Source organism: Salvia hispanica, chromosome 5 (genome assembly GCF_029641045.1).
Source record: "Salvia hispanica isolate PSC_SH4W2 chromosome 5, Shi_PSC_v1, whole genome shotgun sequence".
NCBI classification, from domain to species: Eukaryota; Viridiplantae; Streptophyta; class Magnoliopsida; order Lamiales; family Lamiaceae; genus Salvia; species Salvia hispanica.
This window is the reverse complement of record NC_142696.1, coordinates 3097424-3120124: the sequence shown is the minus strand read 5'-3', so window position 1 is coordinate 3120124 and position 22701 is coordinate 3097424. Positions and strand designations below refer to the sequence as shown.

General features: G+C 36.5%; 5 protein-coding genes across 6 annotated transcripts; 3 read left to right on the top strand and 2 right to left on the bottom strand.

The window, feature by feature from the left end:
• Positions 1–554: 554 nt before the first annotated feature.
• Positions 555–3262, bottom strand: NF-YB11 (nuclear factor Y, subunit B11). Its single transcript, XM_048087596.2, has 3 exons — positions 2968–3262; positions 2027–2145; positions 555–934 (listed from the first exon to the last, which is right to left on the bottom strand). Exons 1-3 carry the CDS (start codon positions 3165–3167, stop codon positions 783–785), a joined length of 471 nt encoding a protein of 156 aa, XP_047943553.1. The 5' UTR covers positions 3168–3262; the 3' UTR covers positions 555–782.
• Positions 3263–3898: 636 nt separating this feature from the next.
• LOC125190399 (proline--tRNA ligase, cytoplasmic-like) lies at positions 3899–8553 on the bottom strand. 2 transcript variants are annotated; one of them, XM_048087708.2, is made up of 13 exons: positions 8399–8553; positions 7814–7898; positions 7631–7716; positions 7231–7323; positions 6956–7072; positions 6519–6706; positions 6195–6261; positions 5640–5762; positions 5378–5530; positions 4736–5020; positions 4398–4616; positions 4226–4319; positions 3899–4134 (listed from the first exon to the last, which is right to left on the bottom strand). In XM_048087708.2, the coding sequence occupies exons 2-13, from the start codon at positions 7863–7865 to the stop codon at positions 4070–4072; spliced, it is 1542 nt and encodes a 513-aa protein (XP_047943665.1). In that variant the 5' UTR covers positions 7866–7898; positions 8399–8553; the 3' UTR covers positions 3899–4069. The 2 variants fall into 2 exon arrangements, with proteins under 2 accessions (XP_047943665.1, XP_088915885.1); XM_089059759.1 differs by lacking the exon at positions 7814–7898 and having other exon boundaries at positions 8399–8509.
• Positions 8554–12398: 3845 nt separating this feature from the next.
• LOC125187713 (rho GTPase-activating protein 1-like) lies at positions 12399–15958 on the top strand. The gene is made up of 5 exons (XM_048084341.2): positions 12399–13095; positions 14368–14488; positions 14594–14713; positions 14851–15081; positions 15189–15958. The coding sequence occupies exons 1-5, from the start codon at positions 12701–12703 to the stop codon at positions 15759–15761; spliced, it is 1440 nt and encodes a 479-aa protein (XP_047940298.1). The 5' UTR covers positions 12399–12700; the 3' UTR covers positions 15762–15958.
• Positions 15959–16317: 359 nt separating this feature from the next.
• Positions 16318–17725, top strand: LOC125187715 (FANTASTIC four-like protein (DUF3049)). The gene has a single exon (XM_048084343.2). It carries the CDS (start codon positions 16768–16770, stop codon positions 17413–17415), a length of 648 nt encoding a protein of 215 aa, XP_047940300.1. The 5' UTR covers positions 16318–16767; the 3' UTR covers positions 17416–17725.
• Positions 17726–20276: 2551 nt separating this feature from the next.
• RHS18 (root hair specific 18) lies at positions 20277–22227 on the top strand. The gene is made up of 4 exons (XM_048084342.1): positions 20277–20551; positions 20732–20914; positions 20998–21157; positions 21685–22227. Exons 1-4 carry the CDS (start codon positions 20318–20320, stop codon positions 22098–22100), a joined length of 993 nt encoding a protein of 330 aa, XP_047940299.1. The 5' UTR covers positions 20277–20317; the 3' UTR covers positions 22101–22227.
• The last annotated feature ends 474 nt before the right edge of the window (positions 22228–22701 follow it).

Sequence of the window (22701 nt, the reverse complement as noted above, 5' to 3'; positions counted from 1 at the left end):
TAATGCATCCGTTGGCAATTATTCGTCACTAATGTTTTTTTGTCTGTCGGCAAATACTTGTTAAACATATTTTTTTACTATTTTTAATAATGGATTTTATATTTCATTATATTTATATTTTATTATTTAATTAATAATTACTTTGTTTCATGTTATTTGCACTTTTCTGTTTCGGCTAGTCTCAAATTACTTAAATTATTTCTATTTTAAGTAAGAAATTAAGATATTAAATTTAATTAAATGTTCTTTTATTAAATGTTATCTTGTTTACACTTAAATACCTAATTTAATCACACTAATCACACTTATATAAAAGTAGACCTACGTTTACATTTCTCAAAATCCTAATCAGATTAACCTGTGCCAATTAATAACCGACATAAGTAACTAAATACTAATACTAGATGGGTAGATAATTTGTGATTTTTGTTAATGTACGTAAATTTATTTTTTACTATAGAGCACCGATAAATAGATACCAATTTCGGTCACTATATTTCATTTATAGTTTGACTTTTAGTTACTGCAAAACTCTATTCCAGCACTCAGTCACATAATCTTAAATTAATTTCAATAGCTGAAAAGGTTAAAAACTGTATGCTGCTCACCTCTACCAGCAACATACGCACATACACAAATCTGAAAACAAATAGCACAAGATGGCAAAGCAGGGTGTTGTGATTTAAATAATTCCTCAACAAAGAATGATGTTGGAAGTATAGAAGAGGATCAGCAACACTATGCTAATCTTGCTTGTGGTAGAGGTGAGCAAAAATCCTGCCTCAGTCTGAGTTATCCTCGTCCTCATTTTCAACCACCTGTCGTTTGTTTCGACCTTCACTGGGTTCAGATGGGGGTGGCTCTTTCCGTTTTGCATTCGTGTTTGTTTCTTTTGCCTTAGACTGCTTCTTCCCGGCATTCCGTTGTCTAAACTCTGCCACAAGATATGGTGACACAGGTGATGAGATTAGCAAATGGAGTATAAACTAAATTGTAACAGGAAGTAAAATAGATAATGCAAGCCACATTTTCAAGTGTATGTTCAATATTTTGGTCTGGATTTGAATATTAGGATAAGGACAAGAGAAAGCAAATGACTGTTACGATCTATGACACAGCGTTCTGGATTTGAATTTAGGGTTAAGGATGATATAGGCCGACCATTGAACATCAAATGCATCTTAATCAAGTGGCTTTTTAGCAAGCTCTAAGATTGTTTTAACTATGCACAGAAGCTCAGGCGACTATCAGAAGAAAGTGATATTGTTTCAACCCGACAATACAAGTAGTGTTTAAGATCTCATGGATAAAGAAAATAAATGTCAGCTGCAATATTTCCTGATGAAAAACCCTTGCCAAACTATATGATTGAAATACTAATCTACATCGAGGAAAGGGAGTATCATGGCATAAATGCCCACAAAGGCACAAACAACAACATAGTGCAAAACCAGCCTACTATAATATCTCCTAAGGATTGTCATAAAATTCATGTTGTTGGGGAACAGTGAAAACATGAGACATGAGGATATTGTCCAGGAGATTTGTAGCAATTATCGAATTGTTTGCTTTGAAGGAGAATAAGATATACTATTTGAACAAGTTCAATGAGTAAACAGTGTGATTAGGTAGGTAAGTAATGTAGAGTGTTTCTACATAGATTTAGCTGATCATATCTACCAGTTAATAACATACAATCATCTGTGAGAGGGACTCCATTAATTTTAACCCCAACTACTCAATTGTAAGAATGGAAATCTTATGCAGGGCTTCTACTTCATCAAGTTTTCTTATATTAGAATCCCATAAGCTTTGATACAGTCATGCCAAAAGGTATTCATGACATATAAATCATCGACATACTATTCAGCATGGACAGCAGTTTTTGTCTACCTCTTGTACAGTGGAGAAGAAAATAGACACATTCCCAATAGGAAGTGGAAGCACTATAAACGGGAGATCAAAGTGCTCAAGGAAATTCAGAAGAGGAAACAAAAGGCAATTAAACACTTATGTATGTGCTTACCTTCAAGAGAATCCCGCAGAGGCCCAATGAACTCTGGAAAGTCTATCTCTTCCAGGGCCTTGAATACATCTTCTGCATTGATCATATTTCTTTTTGACTCCTTACATATGTCATTTGCACTGCAGATACCAGGAGATCATGCACAATAAGTCATACGAATTGGAACAGTTGATTTGGCAATAGAATTCAGAACCACGCTACTTAACAAACAAAAACAGAGCAACTTTACTTGAATCAAAGTACAAGAGGAAACAGAACCAACAAACAAGAGTCTAGAAAAAGGAAAATAAACTAATGTAGTAACAAAAGGGGTTCCCCATCATTGCAACATTATTTCATGAGAATGAAGGTTGGACTTGATATTCAATAGTAATTAAATTAGACAAGACTAATATGTGCTGTGGTTCAGCAATAATCCACAGATTATGTTGAATGACTACTCACAAAGTTAGAAGCTTAAGAGCTCCAACTCAACTTTTTGGAAGTAATGATGCAGTTTCCTCAACCCACTTTTTTCTGCTCATCTTCATATTCTTGTTTTCACCCAATTCCCAAATTCAACATCCAACTAAATACCACTGAGAATTGATTGGCATAATTTGGTTTGTAAATCTAAAATTTTTAAACAGATAACCAAAAATTGAACCGCAATCTGTAAAAAGACCAATTCATAGATAAAACCCTAGAAAACGGCAGACACATTACCAAATTGTGGCAACAAGCTGACATACTCCACGAATCAAGCAAATCCAGAAACCAAAATTCAACAATAGATAAACAAATCACATGCCCAACCAATTTGCTATTGATCTTGGGTCAAAAACAAATAAAAATTCCGCTAACAGTAGAGGTTATACACAATACTGAAGCATCAGATGCATAGTAATTTAAAAGTCACACATGTTGCGAAGAGAGAGAGAGTGAGAGAGACGGCGGCTTACGTGGCGGAGAGGTAGTGGATGAAGATGCGCGTGCTCTCAGAGAAGGCGAGGAACGAGTCGCGGAGAACGGTAATCTCGGAGCCGGTGGAGAGCTGGGAAAGCTTGTCCTTCACCACCCGGCGCACGATAGCCTTCGGCAGCGCCTCCGCTTCGGAAACCACATTCTCCGTCGTCTCGTTATCATTCTTCTCTTCCGCCATCTCTCTCTCTCTCTCGAAACGACAGCGCTTTGATTTTCTCAGCGGTGGGCTATGCTATGCTGAGTCCGCGAATTGCAATTGTTTCAGGATTTTATTTTCCCGCCAACTACACTAATATATATATGTCCACAATTTTGGAAGGCCGTTCTCAATATTTTTATTAAATATTCGATTTTTCTGTTAAATATTCTGTGTAATACTCATCATGTTATAAATTTATTCCGAAGTACTCGAGCTAATGATAATTGAAAAACATAACTAACATTTTTTTGTCAAATAAGGTTTAGAAAATCTATCGGCAATTTCGTCGGAAATTATTTTACTAAAATATTTTTATCAAATATTTATCATTTAATATAATAAGTGCACATCCTAATTAGATCACCATATTTACAATCCACACAATCAAATTAGTGTAAAAGTAGGTGTTTCAAGACTAATCCAATTAATTTTTTAAAAATGCACACATGCAAAGAAAAGAAAATAATTAATGGAGGAGATTACTTCATTCTTAGCTATATATGTATAATATTTAAGGCAAGAAATCTGTTTTTTTAGGTTACAGGAATATCTTTCTGAAATATAAGTTGATTGGATTTTATCGCATAATTTAACCACTTGTTTCAGTATAGACAAAATTCAAAGGTACAAAAATAGTTCAAAGTCATCATAGATGAATGTAGAAGATATCAAACAATAAACATGACAAAAATACAGTTAGAACATTCAAATGGTTAAAAATATCATCAAAGATGATTACTATAATATACTCCATTTAATCCATACAATGAACAAAAGTTTTATCAAACAATCTTTTTCAGCAAAAGATCCGGAAAATAAAAAACATAAACAAAAACTTATATTTGAAGTTGTTACGAAGATGAAATGCATTAGAGATGGAATCAGTAACTTCTTCCCCAGTAGGTCCACTTTTTAGCAGGCTTGCCGGATGTGAAGCACAACGTACCTGCGAAAGAATTATACGATATTATAGGAATCGGGTTTGAATGTGTCGACTATTAATGAGAACAACCACACGAATTTGTATGTGATAGTACCTTCAGGGAGTTCAGGCTGTTCGAATGGAGAGCATAGAGACTTGGCCGCACCCATTTCTCCCTTCGTTTTTGCCTTCACGTTCTTCTCCTCCTCCTGAGGCGAGGAAAACGAGTTAACGGAGGTCATCTAAAAGAAGTACCGTTCTGGGGCATTTAAAGTAAAGCAACGTACCTCCTCATCGCACCATGGGGCCAGAATCATCTTCTTCTGGGAAAGTGCTTCTGTGAACTCTTCCCAGTTATACACAGTTTGGATGCAGCTATCACGTTTTTGCTTGGCAGCATCAAAGAGACTTTGTTGGATATTATCGAGCATCACTTTAACTTGCTCAGTCAAATCAGCCATGGGAATATCACTCTTAGATGAATTATCTCGTCGGACAGCACGGACCTGACAAGATGAGAAACCCAGAGTTAACAAACGGCTTCTGGCTTATACTTAGAAATGCAATTAGGAGGCTAGCAGCTTGGGATAAAGCAGCACTACAAGCAAACGAGGCCTATTCATACCGTTTTGTTTGCTAAGTCCTTTGGTCCTATTTCGATTCTTAGAGGAACGCCTTTCATTTCCCAATGAGAATATTTCCATCCAGGCGAATAATTATCTCTACAATCCGCCTCGGCACGAAATCCTGCTTCATTCAAGGATTTTACTGTGGATGCGCATGCATCAAATATCCCCTGAGTGTCTGCATCCTTGTAGGGCACGGGGACTACGATTACTTGGAGAGATGCTACTTTAGGAGGTAGCACCAAGCCTTTATCATCCCCGTGAACCATTATCATCACCCCTATCTGCGCCAAAAATTCATCACAAAGAAACAGGTATAAGGAAAAGAGCAATCTGGCAATGAAAACCCAAATCGAGTATGCACTATGCAGTATAAATCATTGAAATATGCAAAGAAATCAGTGTAATAATACAAAGTGTAGAAACTCAAACGAAACTTTCCTCCATCTAAGATTTCATTGTCAAACTCTTACTATTTTACATATCAGGTAGTACTACTTTCTTGAGGACTTTCTGTCTACAGAAACAACAACCCATTTAATTTACAATCCAATGTGGTATTCTAATATCTATCTCCAAATATTAATGTCTATGAAAATCACATAATCACAGTTTCAGACTCAAAGCATCAGATCATTTACCGTTCTCGTAGTGTAAGCCCAGGAATTCTGCCAGACCATAGCCCTTTCTCCTTTCTCATTCTCAAAATTAATCTCAAACATTTTTGCAAAGTTTTGACCCAGACAGTGTGAAGTTGCCCCTTGCACACCGCGACCAGTATTTGGGACAAATGCCTGTCATGAAGGAAAGCCACCACTCAGACAACAATAGGGAAATCTCTTATAAGGATAATTTGAAACTGAATATTATGTGAGTAATATCCAATAACATTAATATAATGACCTCGACTGTAGTTGTATAGAGTCCACCGGCAAACTTCTCATGCTCACTTTTCTTGCCCTTAATAACTGGAACAGCCAAGAACTCTTCATAGATGCGTCTATACAGCTCCAAAATGTCAAGGACCTGAACAATAGACAACCAGAGAAGAGCTACATCATGAAAAGAACCCAAATCTCTTAGCCCAATAGACATGATCCATTGAAGACAAACTGAGTAAAAGAGAAATATAGAACTTTTCTCGTGTCACGTGAGAGATGTGCTGTTTGTACATAAAGTAGTGTTTCTTCAAGTGAAGTCTGCCAAATTGCCAGTCAATTGCTCTGTGGTGTATACAAACAGCACATCTCTCACGTGACACGAGAAAAGTATTTCCACAACCTATTGAAACATTATGCCTGAGATAATATACAAGTAAGGCCTCACAGTCTCACACTTCCAAAAATATAGATTCCTATGGTCCTGGATCTTGTACACTATTTTTGAGGAGTTCTTAAAGGTGTAACTGTTGCATTTATTACACTTTTCGTACTAAGCACTTATAAAACCATAAATTACCTCAGTATCTGCTTCCTCCTTTGTTGCAAAAGCAGTATGTCCTTCTTGCCAGAGAAATTCACGACTCCTGCATAATTACAAGCTATCATAAATATTCCGATAAAAAACAGCTTTCAACGAAATCATATTTTGTTCTCATTGTCCATCACAATGTATGAGCTGTGAGAATTCATAAAAAATAAACATTATCTAACATTTAATTTAAGCCTCCAGGAAACAGGTCAGAATCCCAATGTGAGCAAGGGAGCATTGTAGAAATAGCATACCACAACACCATCAATGAAGTGCAACATTTAAATCTTCTATAAAACGTACTGCATGTACCTTATAAATGGTGTAGGATTGCTGAATTCCCATCTGACAACATTGCACCACTGGTTAAGTCTCAGAGGGAGGTCACGGTGCCCCCTAATCCACTTGGAGAAATATGGGTACATGACTGTTTCACTAGTTGGACGGATAGCAATCTCCACATCTAGCTTAGTCTCTCCTGACTTAGTAACCCATGCAACCTGCACACAATTAAACAAATAGTTAGAACCAAAACGGTGAAACCACTGCACAAATAAATCATGCACAAGCTGCAAACAACTAAGCTTAGTAGTTAGTACCAAACCAGGAATGAATTGTCGACCAGTAATTGGTAATGGGCCAAAATAGTTCATTGAACTGGACGGTACATGCCTTTCCGACATACCCACATATACAGGAAAAAAGGTCCAGGTCATGATGAAGATGAACTTAAAGCAAAGTAATCTTACCTCAGGAGCAAACCCCTCTATATGGTCCTTCTCCTTCTGTAGGACAGTCTCTGAGACAAAGAGAGGGAAGTAGCAGTTCTTAATGTTCATTTTCTTGATTTCAGCATCAAAGAAGTTCTGCAGAGTTATATTAGAGAGAAAATTAGACACAGGATGCCATTTCATGTTGAACATGACAAATATTAATGAATATCATGTCAGCCAGGGTAATTAATGAACTCCATTATTCGAAATACCAACATAACTAATGATTTTAAGGTTCAGCTAAGACTTACGTGCATAATCTCCCAAATCGACATTGCCCATGGTCGCAGAATGTAACACCCTGATATGTCATAGTATTCAATCATTTCCCCATTAACCACAACCTGCACACAACTCAAAGCAACAAAAATTGAGTTTACTTTAGCATCCAAACTTATAATCGTTGACATGAATACGAATGACCAAATCATATGTTTAAGAAACCCCATAATACTAGACATTTGTGCATAACTAACATAACAGAAATAATCAAACAAAACATACAATCTCTACCACGAAAATTACCCCCTGTCTCCATATTTTGCATATGCAAAAGAACCAAACATTTGGTATTTCATAATTGAATAAACATTTAAACCCCAAGCTACGTAAACACAAATATACTAAATTGAAATGTCGCCGTACTCGTACCTCAGAGTACCATTCTCCGAAGTTCTCATCCTTCTTATGAGAAAGCCCCAATCCAGTCTCTTTCTTCACTTCCTTCTTCTTCCCCTCTGCAAAAATCACTCACAATCTCAGAACAAAGCCAATCCAAACCGCATATAAACAGATTAGCAATGAAAATTCGTAACATAATTTAACAGTACTCACTGGCGCCAGAGTTACTTGCTTTATTAGAACCCGATGCATCTTTACCGGCCATGATGATAAACCTTCAAAACTCACACTACAACTCCTAATAACATAATTACAAACGGGAACTAATTCAAATTTCGGAATAAATGTTAAATTATCAGCATTCATAATCCACTACAGCAAATGGAGAAATCAAAATCCACAAGCACTGCACTAGTCAAATTCCAACGACATACAGCAAACTAATCGAGAGAAAAATTACAAAAGGCAGCTAATTAAATTTACGGAATAAATGTTAAATTATCAGCATTCATAATCCACTACGGCAATTGGAGAAATCAAAATCCACAAGCATTGCACTAGTCAGATTCCAACGACAATCAGCAAACTAATCGAGAAAAAATTACAAACGAGAACTAATTCAATTATCTGAATAAATGTTAAATTATCAGCATTCATAATCCACTACGGCAATTGGAGAAATCAAAATCCACAAGCATTGCACTAGTCAAATTCCAACGACAATCAGCAAACTAATCGAGAGAAAAAGGAATACGTAAAATTGAATCGGCAAACTACGAGAGCGAATAATATACGTACGAATCGTGCTGCTGTGAACAACGACCAAAGCGCCGCCGTGAGCGGTGAAGGGATGGCGGCGATAGAGATAACAGAGGTTTAGGGTTAGGCTTTCAATCGTTATTCTTCAAAAGTCAAAAGAATTAGGTCAAACACGCCCTAAAAAAATATTATTGTTGAATTAGTAAATTGAATATTTATTTAATACTGTACTAATTTACTCATGGGTCGGTGGATTGTTTTCTAGGAATCACTAATGGTGAAAAAATCAGATGTTAAAACATAAAATTCACTATATAATTCGATAAAAATTCAAAAAATTTACATAGCAAAAAAAGTAATGATAAATTATTCAACCATAGTCTTCAAAATCTTTACCGTCTACGCGCACACCCGAACTCCACATTAGTATGATATTGTCCGTTTTGGGCAAAGCCCTCACGGTTTTGCTCTTAGGGTATTCCCCAAAAGCCCTCACACTAATGGAGTAGGGGTAGCCCATTTATACTCTTGCAAGTCTTGTTCATTCTCCGATATGGGATATGGTTTGCTCCCTTTCAATCCTCCCCTCAAACCAAGACCACCAGACCACAGACCACATGCCTACCCCATGTTACAGGTCACCAGGTCACCACAGGTCTTGGTCGAGCTCGTCACATCGGAGAACTTACAAGCGCAACCACCGAACCCCGAGCCACACAGGCCCAGCCCTGAACCAGGGCTCTGATACCACTGTTGGGTCTCGGTGGCGCACACCCGAACTCCACATTAGTATGATATTATCTGCTTTGGGGAAAGCACTCACGGTTTTGCTCTTGGGGTACTCCCCAAAAGGCCTCACACTAATGGAGTAGGGATAGCCCATTTATACTCTTGTAAGTCTTGTTCATTATCCGATATGGGATGTGGTTTGCTCCCTTTCAATTCTTGTATTGATGCTTCAAAACAGACCTGCTTGGAAACGAGGTAATAGTGATTAATGCCAACACATATAAAGCTTTTTTAGGCACTAGTTCTACGATAAAAATGAAAATAAACTATAAAATTAATACTACGAAATGATATAAATCAAAACAAAATTGCTTAGCTTGCTACTACAAGTCTTGCAATTTTCGAAAATGAGGCTCATAATTCTTTTAGCTTCGTTTCTTCACATATCGATTGGTCTTTAATCATTGGTCATTGTAGCAATTACATGAATGAATCTTGGATTACTTAATCCATTTTCATTGGACTTTTTAGATAATTCTTAGAGTTTACATTTTTTTGAACCAATCTATTCAGTTTCTTTCTGAACTTCTTAGTTCGACTTCTAATGACTAGTCTCACAGGCACCATAAAACATGGGCGGACGAAGAGGAGGAGCTTTAGCCCCTAACAAAATCATTCTTTTAGGTTTTTTCTATTATAAAGTTTTAAATTTTATTTATATTTTATACATATTACTATATAAAAGCTCCTATTAATATTTTAAATTACTTAATAAATTTATTTTTAAATAAAATTTTAAAAATTTAGCCCTTATTTACATTCATTTCTGTGTCCGTCGCTACCATAATTCGTAATCTTTGAATTGCATCAACTATACTATTAAGTACAGTATGTTATTGAAGGACCACACGTAGAGTGTTGATAAAAAAAATAATTATAATCTCATTTGTTTATTTTGTCGTAAAACAAGAGGAGTAGCTTAGATATTTGAACCATATATAGCCAAAAACAAGGACTATCACCAATTTCGGAATTCTTAAATTTTTAGGGATTTGTATGTTTATGTCGGTGCATTATGTAAAATTGTTAAAAAATACTTAAAGCTATGGCAAATTAATGTTAGATGTCTTAATCGTTGACATATACTAGTATTAGTATTTGGTTAAAACAGCTTGACACGAAGTTCGATTTTGTGTTTTTTTAATTTTTTATAACCCAACATTTGGAAATATTGTATGATATTTAATTATTAACACAAAAATATTGATATTTCAATAGAGTTGCGCTAAAACAAGTTTCAAAAGTTCTCTTATTTTTATTCATATATCACTAACCCCAAATCAACAATATGAATCATTAAATTAGCTGGTTCATTAAATCAGTTTGAGTCGATTAGGTACCTTTCTCGTTTTTTTATGACACTAAAACTCGACTAATATATGCACATAACCTCTTACCATCAATGGGTATCTAAGTTGAGGGTTTGTATTTACTTAAATTGCATTCAACGCATAACACAATAACACCAATTCACCTATGATCTCATAAGATGGTATATTACACCAAATATTAACACATTAGTTAAAAAACGGACGCTTGGTTTATGTGGTTGTGTGATGGACAAGGGGACTCACGTACGAAACCGAGAAGAGGTAGTCGTTGATCAACCAACATGTACTCGCGATCCATGCTTTTGCAGGTGTGTGATTGGAGTATGAGACTACCGACGTACATGATAAAGTTTTAGGTCGGACACACTGGGCGAGGCATGGGCAAAGATGGTGTGGTATGAGACCAATGAGTCGATGCCGTTTACAAAGTGGCAAGTAATATGTGAAGTGATGTGTAGATGTTTGATTGTTTTTTAAGTGAGTGCATTCTTTTCAAATGAGACTTTTTCAATTGTATGCTTGTAACCTGATCAATTATATCCAATACTTGTACTAACATACTAACATGTCCTGTATATTTGATCCAATCTCGTCGTACAACTCTTTTGAATATCAAGTCAGAACGAATAATATCAAATATTCAATATCCATTCAAACAACTCTAGATTTGCCTATCCAAATACATCTTTTTATTCTCTTGTGTAAAGAAAATCATAATATATGAATGAATATAAAAATTTCAAATTATTTTAAAAATTCAACCCAAATTTATTTAAGACCATAAAATTGTATGCTTCCACCCCACCATCCCGGTGACGAGACAAATCCCATTTCCCTCAGGGGAGGATCCCCTGCCGCGGGAAGAATCACAACACCAAATGTTGTGGCTAAAACGACGTCGTATTCCCATAAATCACGTCAATTTTTTTTCACTATAATCTCATCAACTTAGTTAATGCGATTGTATATTTTATTAATCTTTTTTCCTTTCCTTTCTTGCCCCGTACATATTTGCGTGTCACTGCCGACTCATAACTTAATTCCACCAAATTTACTTTCGTAAACGAAAAATAAATTAAAAAATCAAAGTTCAAAAATAATTACCCAATTAATAGTTGACGTCACTATACATTAATACAATACTCTATCTATTCCTAATAATTTATCATTGTTTGATTCGACACAAAGTTTAAGAAATATAAGTAGAAAGTATGTTGAAAAAGTTAGTGACATACGCATCCTACTTTTATATACTGTATTTATTTTATAATAAATTGTGAGTGGAAATGAATTAGTGAAATGTAGAGTCCATTACTAAGAATAGTAAAATTGAAAATTGACAAATTTTTAGGAATGAATAAAAATAGAAATAAGTGACCAATTTTCAGAGATGGAATACTTAAACGAATGACTAACTAAAAACACACGAATGCCTAAATAAAAACATAATGTCAGATTTTTATATAAAAAAAATATAGTACTCCTACGTTCTAATTTCGGTCTTGATCTTGATAATAGTCATTAAACGCGTTTCTGTGAAATATGTTCCATCACTAGAGTATAAGTTTTGATTACATAAAAAAATATAAATAATAATTAATCCGAAATAGTTACAATGCTAAACTAGTATATAAGAAAGTAAATATGGATGGTGTAAGAAATTCAAAAGTCAATAGTATTAGCAGTAGAGAAAATTAGAAAAAGATGTTAGAAGTATAATATGCAAACAGAGGAACGAAAATAAACGATTATAGTAGTAATAAAATCGCATTAATTACAATATTGTTGCTGAGATTAAAAGTTAAACAGAAATTTATGTTATTTATGGGAAACTACGTCGTTTTAGCTACAGCATTTGGTGCTGTGATTCTCCCCATTTCCCTCTCCTTACTTTTGCCTCTTGAATGCACTAATTGACAGCCAAGAAACATCTGCAGAAAATATCAAAATACAGTTAACCAAAAAAGGCCAGTTGAATAAATAAATCAGTTCATGATTACCACGTCTTCTTCCTTTTTCTTTACCATTCCTTCAATCCAACTCCACTCACCTCAAAAAATACAAATATATTTCCCCACAAATTCCCCCCAAAGACCAAATCTTTCCTCAATTCAATCCCACCACTCGCAAATAGATTCCCCAACAACCGATTTCTTGAATTAAAAAAAGTGGGATTTCGGAAAGATCCCAGCTTTGGTTGATCTATTCAACTATCGTTGCAATGACAGAGGTGCTCCACTCCCCCTCTTCCTCCTCCCCCACTCCCATATCCACTCCCACCCACAATGCCACGTTGTTTCACCAGACCGAGTTTGCTGACGAGCTAGAGAGAGAGGAGGATGAAATTAGGGTGAGGGAGGAGAGAGAGAAAGATAGGAGAGATCAGTTGTCGCTTCTAGCACTCCTGCTGACCCTCTTTAGGAAGAGGTTTCGGATGGCTTGCAAAGCGGATAGAGACAATTTCTCTAGCGGTGGTGGTGGTGGTGGGGTTATGGAGATAGGCTGGCCCACCGATGTGCAGCATGTTAACCATGTCACATTTGATAGGTTTGATGGGTTCTTGGGCTTGCCTGTTGAGTTTGAGCCTGAGGTTCCAAGGAGGGCTCCTAGTGCTAGGTACATTCTTTGTTTTCTTGAATCCCAAAAATGTGAAAATATGGCCCAGTGATGTTTGTTTCTTATTAGCAATGTGATATGCTAGGGTTATTGGTGTTCTTGAATCTGAATAATGTGTATTTTTGCAGTTTTTGAGTAGGTGTGTGGTAATATTATCTTATCTTATCTTGGTGTTTGGGTACTAAATGAAAATGATGGAATTTTTCCTTTTTCTTAAGTAATGTGTATATTTGTAGTTTTTAAGTAGGTGTGTGATGATATTTTCTTTTCTTGATGTTTGGGTGCTTAGTTATGTTGATTTTTCAGTTATGTTTGTGTCAAATGTGTGATAATTGTCTCTTAGGTTCAATCTTGATGTTTGGTTCTATTTCTCTATGATGCTAATATGTAGTGTTTGCCGTTTTCATGAATCCGACAGTGTGGATTTTTTTCCAGCTATGTTTGTGTTCAACACATGATAATCGCTTCTTATCTTGGACGTTTTGTTTTTACATGATGATGAGGTCCTTTAAGTTCTTCGTATCTGGTTTGTGATGAGTGATGTTTATTAAGAAGGTTGCTTTGTTGATATGGTATTATAGAAGTACAAAACTTATGCTCTTTGATGATATTGATGGAAAGGAGAAAGTTTCATTCTTCTATGCATCGAGTTTGGATAAGGTTCTGATATTGATGAAGTTCAATTGATTTCCTTAATTGATCGATGTATCGTTGTTTAGTGCTCTTCTAGTCTTGAATTTATTGATGTGATCTTTGACGCGATTAGCTCTCATTTATGATGTGTTTCTAAACTACCTAATGAGCCGGGGAGGTTGGTCTTGCTTCTTACTATTTTAAGGCAATCTGTTGTCACCGTCTCAATAAGTATAGTTAAATGTAGCTGGAAAAGATACATTAATTAGTATGAACAAATCCTCATAATGCAGCTCATTAAATGTGCATACAATTAGATTAGATATTTTAGAGTTACATGGAATTTGTAGTGAAATAGATTTGAAGTATAATGGCAAATTAACTATTTATAGAATATGCAATTTGAGCTTGGGTTGCTTATTTCAGCTTCTAGTCGTTATTTCTGTCGCCTTTTGTAGCATTCCTGCGTTTAAGAGGACTAGTAGATTAGCACGTACTCGGAAAAAAGCACTGAGTCTATGGATTCTAGTCGAATTGCCATTTCACTTTCTCTTAGTTCCTAGTCCTACTTTAAACTATGCGTTTGTGGAAATCTACACTTAATGAACTTTCTTGTTTGGGAAAAAAATCCGTGGATAGTGCCACTGTTTTCGGAGTTTCTACCGAATCCATGCAACTTTCTTATGATCCGCGAGGCAACAGCATTCCGACTATCCTCCTCCTTTTGCAGAGGAATATGTATTCCCAAGGCGGCTTGCAGGTTTGTCGTTGCGTTTCAGTTGGTGTTTGTGTAGTGCATTGAACGACCCCATACATATTATGCATACGACCGACCTTCTTTCTTATTCTACGAACACATGTGCAGGCTGAAGGAATTTTCAGAATAACTGCAGGAAACAGCCAAGAAGAGTATGTTCGGGACCAATTGAATCGAGGAGTTATCCCCGAAGGCATCGATGTGCACTGTTTAGCTGGCCTGATCAAGGTAAACTAACTTTACCTAAACACAGTGCCTCTTGATAGATTTTGTTTCTCCGTGCTTCGTGTTGGAAGTGTCGTGTTGTAGAATGGATGTTGTTTTCTGGCTCGTGTGTTAGCATATGTTTCGTCTGATCTGTGTAGGCTTGGTTCCGGGAGCTCCCCCGAGGGGTATTGGATTCTCTTTCTCATGAGCAAGTGATGCAATGCCAGTCGGAAGAGGCTTGCGATGAACTAGTCCGGCTTCTACCCCCGACTGAAGCTGCACTGTTGGACTGGGCGATCAACCTAATGGCCGATGTCGTCCAAGAGGAACACAGGAACAAGATGAACTCACGCAACATCGCCATGGTGTTTGCTCCCAACATGACTCAGGTGATGACTTCGTGCTGATTTTCTTCTTAGACGCGCGAGACTGTCAGACAGTCTGACGCAAGACTCTCCCGTCAGTCTTCTAACGTTCTTCGAATTTTCTCGAGCAGATGGCCGATCCATTGACGGCATTGATGTACGCGGTGCAAGTTATGAACTTCCTCAAGACTCTAATAGAGAAGACTCTACGAGAAAGAGGCGACTGTGTCGTCCAGCAGGCCTCCACGCCCCGCACGAACCCTTCTGACGACAATGGCCATCAGGCCTGCACGCAGGTCCGCCACAAAAACCCTGCTGAATCACACGAAGAGACGAAGCAGACCTTTGTCGCAGAGGATCCACATTCAAGGCGCGGCCCACGATCCAGCCAGGTCGAAAACACATCCGATGAGGACTATTTCAGCCACTCAACGTCCACCGAGGAATCCAATGGAAGCGTGTCTTGTGGAACTCCCGCTGCTCAAGAACACAAAGCAAGAGCTGCAGCGAATGTCCCTGAGAATCAGCTAGAGGAGAAGAAGACGAGCAAAACAAGCCAACCGAGCAACTCTAACCAGACGAGATCCAGATCAAGGAATGAAGCCGCGGACGCTGCAGCCACTAAAGCCGGCCACCTGAGCAAGGGCGTCAGCAACCTCAGCCGAATAAATTCAATAACAGAGCGATGCGAAGCGTGGCGTTGAACGAAAGAAGGTCCATGGTTTCTTATAACCTCTCATCACTTAGATTCTCAATTCCCACACTGTGTTTGTGTGTTTGTGTGTGTGTATCTATTTACTATTCTGCCCTTTTGTGTTTAACTTCATCCAAGTTTGTATCTATTGTTAGAGAGAGAAAAAAAACAGTTAAACTGCAACTGAGATGTCTTTCTTCACTGCAAGGCAAAGGGCGTGTCGAAAATCTCGTATTTTGCTTGGATTGTGGTCCGTATCGGACCACAATCCGTGATTGCATCAAAGCCACTAGGGCTGGACATTACAGTCTGTTGTTGCTGTCAATCTCATAGCTTTAAAGACTACTTTACATAAAATTGAGCCATCATTTTCCAAAAATATATGGAACAATCAAGTAGGATCATCCGCGAATATTCCCAATGTTTTTTCATTACAGAACATGAAAATCTTGTGTAGATTCTGATGCAGTTTAAGGTCACCTCAACCTGAAACTGACCCCTCCGAAAATATCAGTTCCCTACAAGTTCAAAACATGCCAAACTTGGTAAATTTACAGCAACATCATTAGGTGATAATGGTGTGCAGGGCTTATCTTCCTCTGCCAATCACAATCTACTAACATGAATAGTCTCATGTGATTAGGAAATTGCAAGAAATCGAACGAATTATCGCTTGGCTACGCGAGCGAGTATTTCATCAGATGTAACATCTGACGAAATCGAACCAATTCTTGAATTATGGCGGGGCTATGTGTATATTTCATCGGATGTAACGTTTTGAAAGACGAGCCTGTTATAGTGAAAGGAGAAAGATAAGGTGGGCAATGAGGAATTTTATAAGTTGTGACCACCAAAAAAATCAGAAAAAAAGGCTCTAAATATAATAGCCACCCATCCTATTTAGCTTCCTCAATAAATACTTCCCATTTTTCTTCACTTTTTCACCAACAATCTCATGCTCTTCTTGTGCACATTTCATTTCACTCTTCCTTTTGTATGTATGTATAGCTCTTGACATGGCAGCGTGCGGCGGCATAGAGCAAATCTTCGAGAAGCCATTGCCGGAATCTCAGAACTTTCTAGAAGCCCTTTCGCAGTGGAAACACATCAACAGAGTCGACGAGTCATCCTTCACCGAGTTATTCGGTGAATTGCATTTCAAGGAAACTCCTGTTGGAGATATCGAGAGAGGGAGGGGCGGTTATGCCCCTCCCTCTGGTCGGAGGAAGCACAACCAGAGCTTCTCCTCCGACAGCCTCTCCCTGTGCACGGAGGGGCTAGGGTTCGAGAGCTTCGACGACGTGGAGGAGACGTCGAGGCACGAGGAATTCTGTTGTAGAGAGGTGGGGAGGCACGGGGATGGGGAGAGGAGCGTGGCAAGGGATTTGGAGAAACAACGGGGGGAGTCGGCTAGGGCGGCGTTTCCGCCCCCGATCTCGTGCATCGGGCGGAGCGGGAAGCCGTGGGTTTGGTTCAAGTCGTATAGGGAGGATGGGAGGTTTATCCTCAAAGAGGTTCGGATTCCGACGCAGGAGTTCTTGCATGCATGCCGCGAAGACGGCCGCCTCCAGATGCGGTTCGTGCAGTCTGACGACGAGGACGAGGCCGCCGCAGAAGAGGACGAGATGGAGGCGGAGGTCGTCGACGATCATGACAAATTGTAGTTTCACAACGGTTAAAAATTTGGTTGAAATGGTTTGCAGTCTGAAGTGAACGGACGAGGAAAGATCAGTAATTTTTTACTTTTTAAGTAAAAGTGTAATTTCACATGAAATTGAATATTTTCTTTCTTAAAAAAATTGTAATTTCACTAGTTTGAATTTTAGTAGTACATGACGTGACATGTATTGATGAAATAAAACAAAGCAGAATTAGATTGTATTTCAAATTTAGATTTGAGATACTTCATGTTGTATGAATTGGATGCTAAAAATAGCGTCTCCTATTTTTAGCTAATTTTGTTTTTGCTTTTTAGTTTAATTCAGATTTTCTGTTAAATATCTAGACTCGTTTTTCCGACCGTAGCTCCCCACGAATCGAATGAATATCATGTTTAAATTTAATGTTGAAAATCCAAGTTGATATCTATCCAAATAAAAATCTCTGGGATATATGTTTAAAATTTTCCTGCATTTAGAAAGACTGACAACTGGTTGACATGCATTCAAGTTGATCTACACTCATTTTAAGTTCAACTCCACAATTGAAAATTTTAAAATTTGTTTAAATGTCTTTATTTTTTTCTATGACTGTTTTTGTAATTTAGAAAAAAAATTGTTACATGGTCTATTTTGTGGCTTAGAACTATGGATGTTTCGGCTTCTAAAAAATTGATATGAGAAGTGAATAGTACATTCATGACTCACGTATTAGTATTAAACATATATTCATTTTGTCCATAAAAAATAATTGTTTCTATTTCTTTATTTATTGAAATTTTGTTATTTGATATTCTATTTTCAAATTTCATGAAACTAATCCAGAATTTGATTGTAATTTAATTGGTTATTATACCAATTAGAAATTTGCAAAAGAGTTAAAATAGAGTAATTGGAGTGGACCTGATCCTATGATTAGGTCCAGCACAGAATCTTGGAAAATTATAGGAATGAAAATAAGACATGAAAGTGTGATGAAAAGTTCCAATTTTTATTGATCAAAATCATTTTCAAAATCTGAGACAAAATCTAATGATGCATAAATATGCCATGGGACAAGAGATAGTTGCTTCAGTGAGGCTGAAATTGTGAGGCCATTCATCTTCCAAGTGGATGGAGAATTCACCTAGGACTTTTTACAATCAGGTGACAAGATAAGACACCTAACTAATCATAAGAATGCACAGGTATTTTGCTCTAACTTTATTGTTGTGAGAATTTCATCTTTTTTCATGACACCCTTTTGCTTGATTCCACTGATCTTAGGGACATTTGGCAGGCATCAAGCTGATGTAGTAATAAAGTTCATACTTATATGGTAGTATTTCAATTTGAAGCATTTATTTAACTAAATATCGTAGATATATTTAGTTCCATACTTCCATTTCATGAATATCAAGATAGTGATGGAAATTGTGGGCTATGGGATTTCATTCATGATACACATGGCAAAAAGTTGATTTTGATAGATGGAATCTTCTATTAATAAATTTTGAAAAGGAAATTGAGAGGACTAAATTGTGTAAAAATTATTAAAATAACACATAAATATAGTAACGTCCATAAGCAAAGAATATATGTGGAAAGACTTAATTATATTATAATAATTTATACGTAGCATTAAAAATAAAACGTTTTTATTATGAATTAAAAATGACATATTTTGTAAAATGAAAATATTACTTTTTTTCTTGTTATTTAATTTATAAAACAACATTATATAAAATCTCATGTCCCAAAAATAAATGTTTAATATTTAATGCGAGAATGAGATTATTATATAGCAAAATAATTAATTTTGGTTTGTCCTATCAATTTAAAATTAGTGGTAAAAATTATGAAATTAAATATTTTTCTTAATGTTTCCTATGAATCTATGATGCATTTTAATAAAGAAAAATGATAAAATTTACGGGTGGTTAGTGGTCTCATCTTTGTAGATTTATCGGATGCCACGTTAGATACAATTTCATCCGATTAGACATCAGTAGATTTTTTTTAATAAAATTGTTAAATTTATGATTTTTTGACCTACTTAAAAAATTGGGAGACAACTAAAATACAAAAAATCATGATTATATAGGAAATTTTTTCCTATACTGCTTTTGCTAAATTAATAATATTTTGCATTTGAACGCTTGACTTTTTAATTATTTTGTTTAGTGAAATAAAGACTAAGCACGACATATATCCTTTTATAAGTAGGGCTTTTCAAAGCGATTTGATTATTATGTTATGTTATTTAACTCCTTATAACAACTACTCTTTATCGTTCATTTCTTAACTAAATTATCTAGCCACTGTAAGGGCAGAACAAAGTTAGTATTATAATTAGCACAAAAATCAATTTAAATGCAATCTCAATTCTCACCTAATAAACAAACCATTTAGTCCAAATATTTGACTTACTTAATTATCAAAGCTGATTAATTAGTGTATTGATTGTCAAAATATATTAATTAACTTCTAAACTCCTCTCTTGGTGGCGATTACTTGAGTTTCTTCGTTGACCACCCAACCCAACAAAATTAATCAATATACAAATTGAGTTATTTATTTATTCATAAAAACGTCAAACACCTAGTCCAAAAGAAAAAAAAAAGTATGGACTATATAATAATTAATGCGTATTTCTGCACCCATTCACAATTTAAATATTAATATTAAATTCACTTACTAAATTCAATGTAATTATAGAGTAGGTTTCATGAACATCCAGACTTCAAATTTGGAAATTACTGGGCTGCACGTTTTAATAGAGAACATCCCTTCCAACGTGCGAACAATTCACAAAATTGTTACTCTTATAAATACTTCGCAAATGCCAAATGCCAAATATCGACCAATCCTTCTAATATTGCCTAAAGAAATATTATTAAGTACATTTTTTAATTTAAAAAATTAAAAAATGTCAAGCCCGAGCTTAAGCTTGATTGTAATAGCGGCCCTAGTCTCGGCCGCCTTGTGCGGCCAGAGTCAAGGCGCCACGCCCCCTCTTCAAGTGGGGTTCTACAAAGGGAAGTGCGGCCCCGCCGACGTCGAGGCCATCGTTAGCGGTGTCGTGAAAACATGGTATGACTTTAAAGATAAAACCATTGCGGCCGGGCTTCTACGCCTGCAGTTTCATGACTGCTTTGTCAATGTGAGTTGTTTGTTCGTTATTTTCATTTCTATGTAACATTTGTTGTATTGCTTATGATAATAATGAAATTGCACTTCAATTACCGAAAATAATGTGACAATATAGTAAAATAAATACACACATGCATGTATGATTAGACTTATTGCTAGGCTAATGAACTTATATATGTAACATTTCAAGGGATGCGATGCTTCACTCTTATTGGATGGTGGAAATACTACTGAGAAAGCGGCACTCGCAAATAAGAGTGTTCGAGGTTACGAACTCATCGACGCGGCAAAAGCTGCGGTCGAGGCCGTATGCCGCGGCGTTGTCTCGTGTGCTGACATTATCGTCATGGCAACACGAGATGCGGTCGCCCTGGTACTTTTTTTCGTAACATTTTTATGTTCGATTTTTTCACATGTATTATTATTAATATATTGGATGGCGTTATAAATGTGTAGACCGGAGGACAACGATACATCGTGGAGACGGGGAGGAGGGACGGGATGATATCCCTATTAAAGAATGTGGATCTCCCATCTCCCTCAGTGTCAGTCTCCGATTCAATCAAGGCATTTGCAAAGAAAGGACTCAGTGCCACAGATATGATCTATCTTCTTGGTATTTACACAAATACCCTAGTCTATTAATACTCGTACTCTTTAAGCACGATCATACTATATTACTACTACAAGTCTACAACACTATTGTACAACACCTCTGGTCGCATCCACGTGGCCAAGAAAATTTAAATTACTACAAACAAATTACTACCTCCGTCCCCCAAAATTTGCTACACTTTGACCCGACACGGGTTTTAAGAAATGTAATGGAAAGTGAGTTGAAAAAGTTGGTGGGATGTGGGTCCTACTTTTAAAGTATTAGTTTTATAATTAAATGTGAGTAGGAATGAGTTAGTGGAATATGAGTCCACTATCAAAAATGGTAAAAGTGAAGTGTATCAAATTTTCAGGGACGGACTGAAATGGTAATATGTATCAAATTTTCAGGGACAGAGGTAGTAGTATTGTACGTAGTTTTTTAAATCTTATTGACATGTGACCGCTAACTAGAGATGTTATGCATCAATAGATGATAAATACCTTTTTTTCGCATTAAAATAAGTATTTTGTCGCCAACTAATGCAGGAGGTCACACCGTTGGTGCTACTCACTGCTCCCTCATCCAGGACCGCCTCTACAACTTCCGAGGCACCGGGAAGCCCGACCCAAACATGGAAGCTACGCTTCTGACGGCACTGAGGGCACGGTGCCCTCAAAATACTAAGGTCGACAACGAAGTGAACCTCGACCAGAACCCCTTGAGCTCAATGGTTGTTGACAACTCCTACTACAAGCAAATAGTGAAGAAGAGAGGGATTCTGCAGATTGACCAAGACCTGGCCCTTGATCCACTTTCAAAAACGACCGTTGAAGCCATTGCTAGCGGGTTCAACTTCAACGAGAAATTCGGGCAAGCCATGATTAAATTGGGCGGCGTTCAAGTCCTCACCGGCACACAAGGCCAGATCAGGCGCTCCTGCCGTGCAGTCAACAAGCCCTAGACGCTTGCTCACTGCCTTCATAATTTTTCAGTCATGAGATTTCCATTTGATTGTTACCAAATTCTTTGTAATTTCAAATTCGTACTATCTTTTAATTTTCCTTTCATTCAAAGCTATATTATAATTATCCTGTACGTGCATATTTGATTCGATAACGAGTCTGCCTATTACTTAATCTTGGATAATGCAATGTGTGATTAATTTTGGATTATGAACCTTAGGCCATGTTTGGTTGGTAGGATTCTGTCTGGGAAAGTAATCTGATTCCTTAAATTTTAAATTTATGTGTTTGTTTGGATTTTTAATCAAACTGGAAAAGTAATCAGAATCTGAAAACAAGGAAAGTTAGTACAACTCTCCAGGATTCTGAATCCTAGCTTTTCTTAGGTATTCTTTTTCCCAGTTTTAGGATTCTTACATATTTAATGCAATATAGTACTATGTTTATTATTATTATTATTATTATAATAATAATTATTATCAGTAATTATAATATTTTAAAAATAATTTAAAATTATAAAGCATACTCCTTAATTTCACTATAATAAATAATTATAATTAAAATTATCATAATTATAACTATATTTTATAATAATTCATA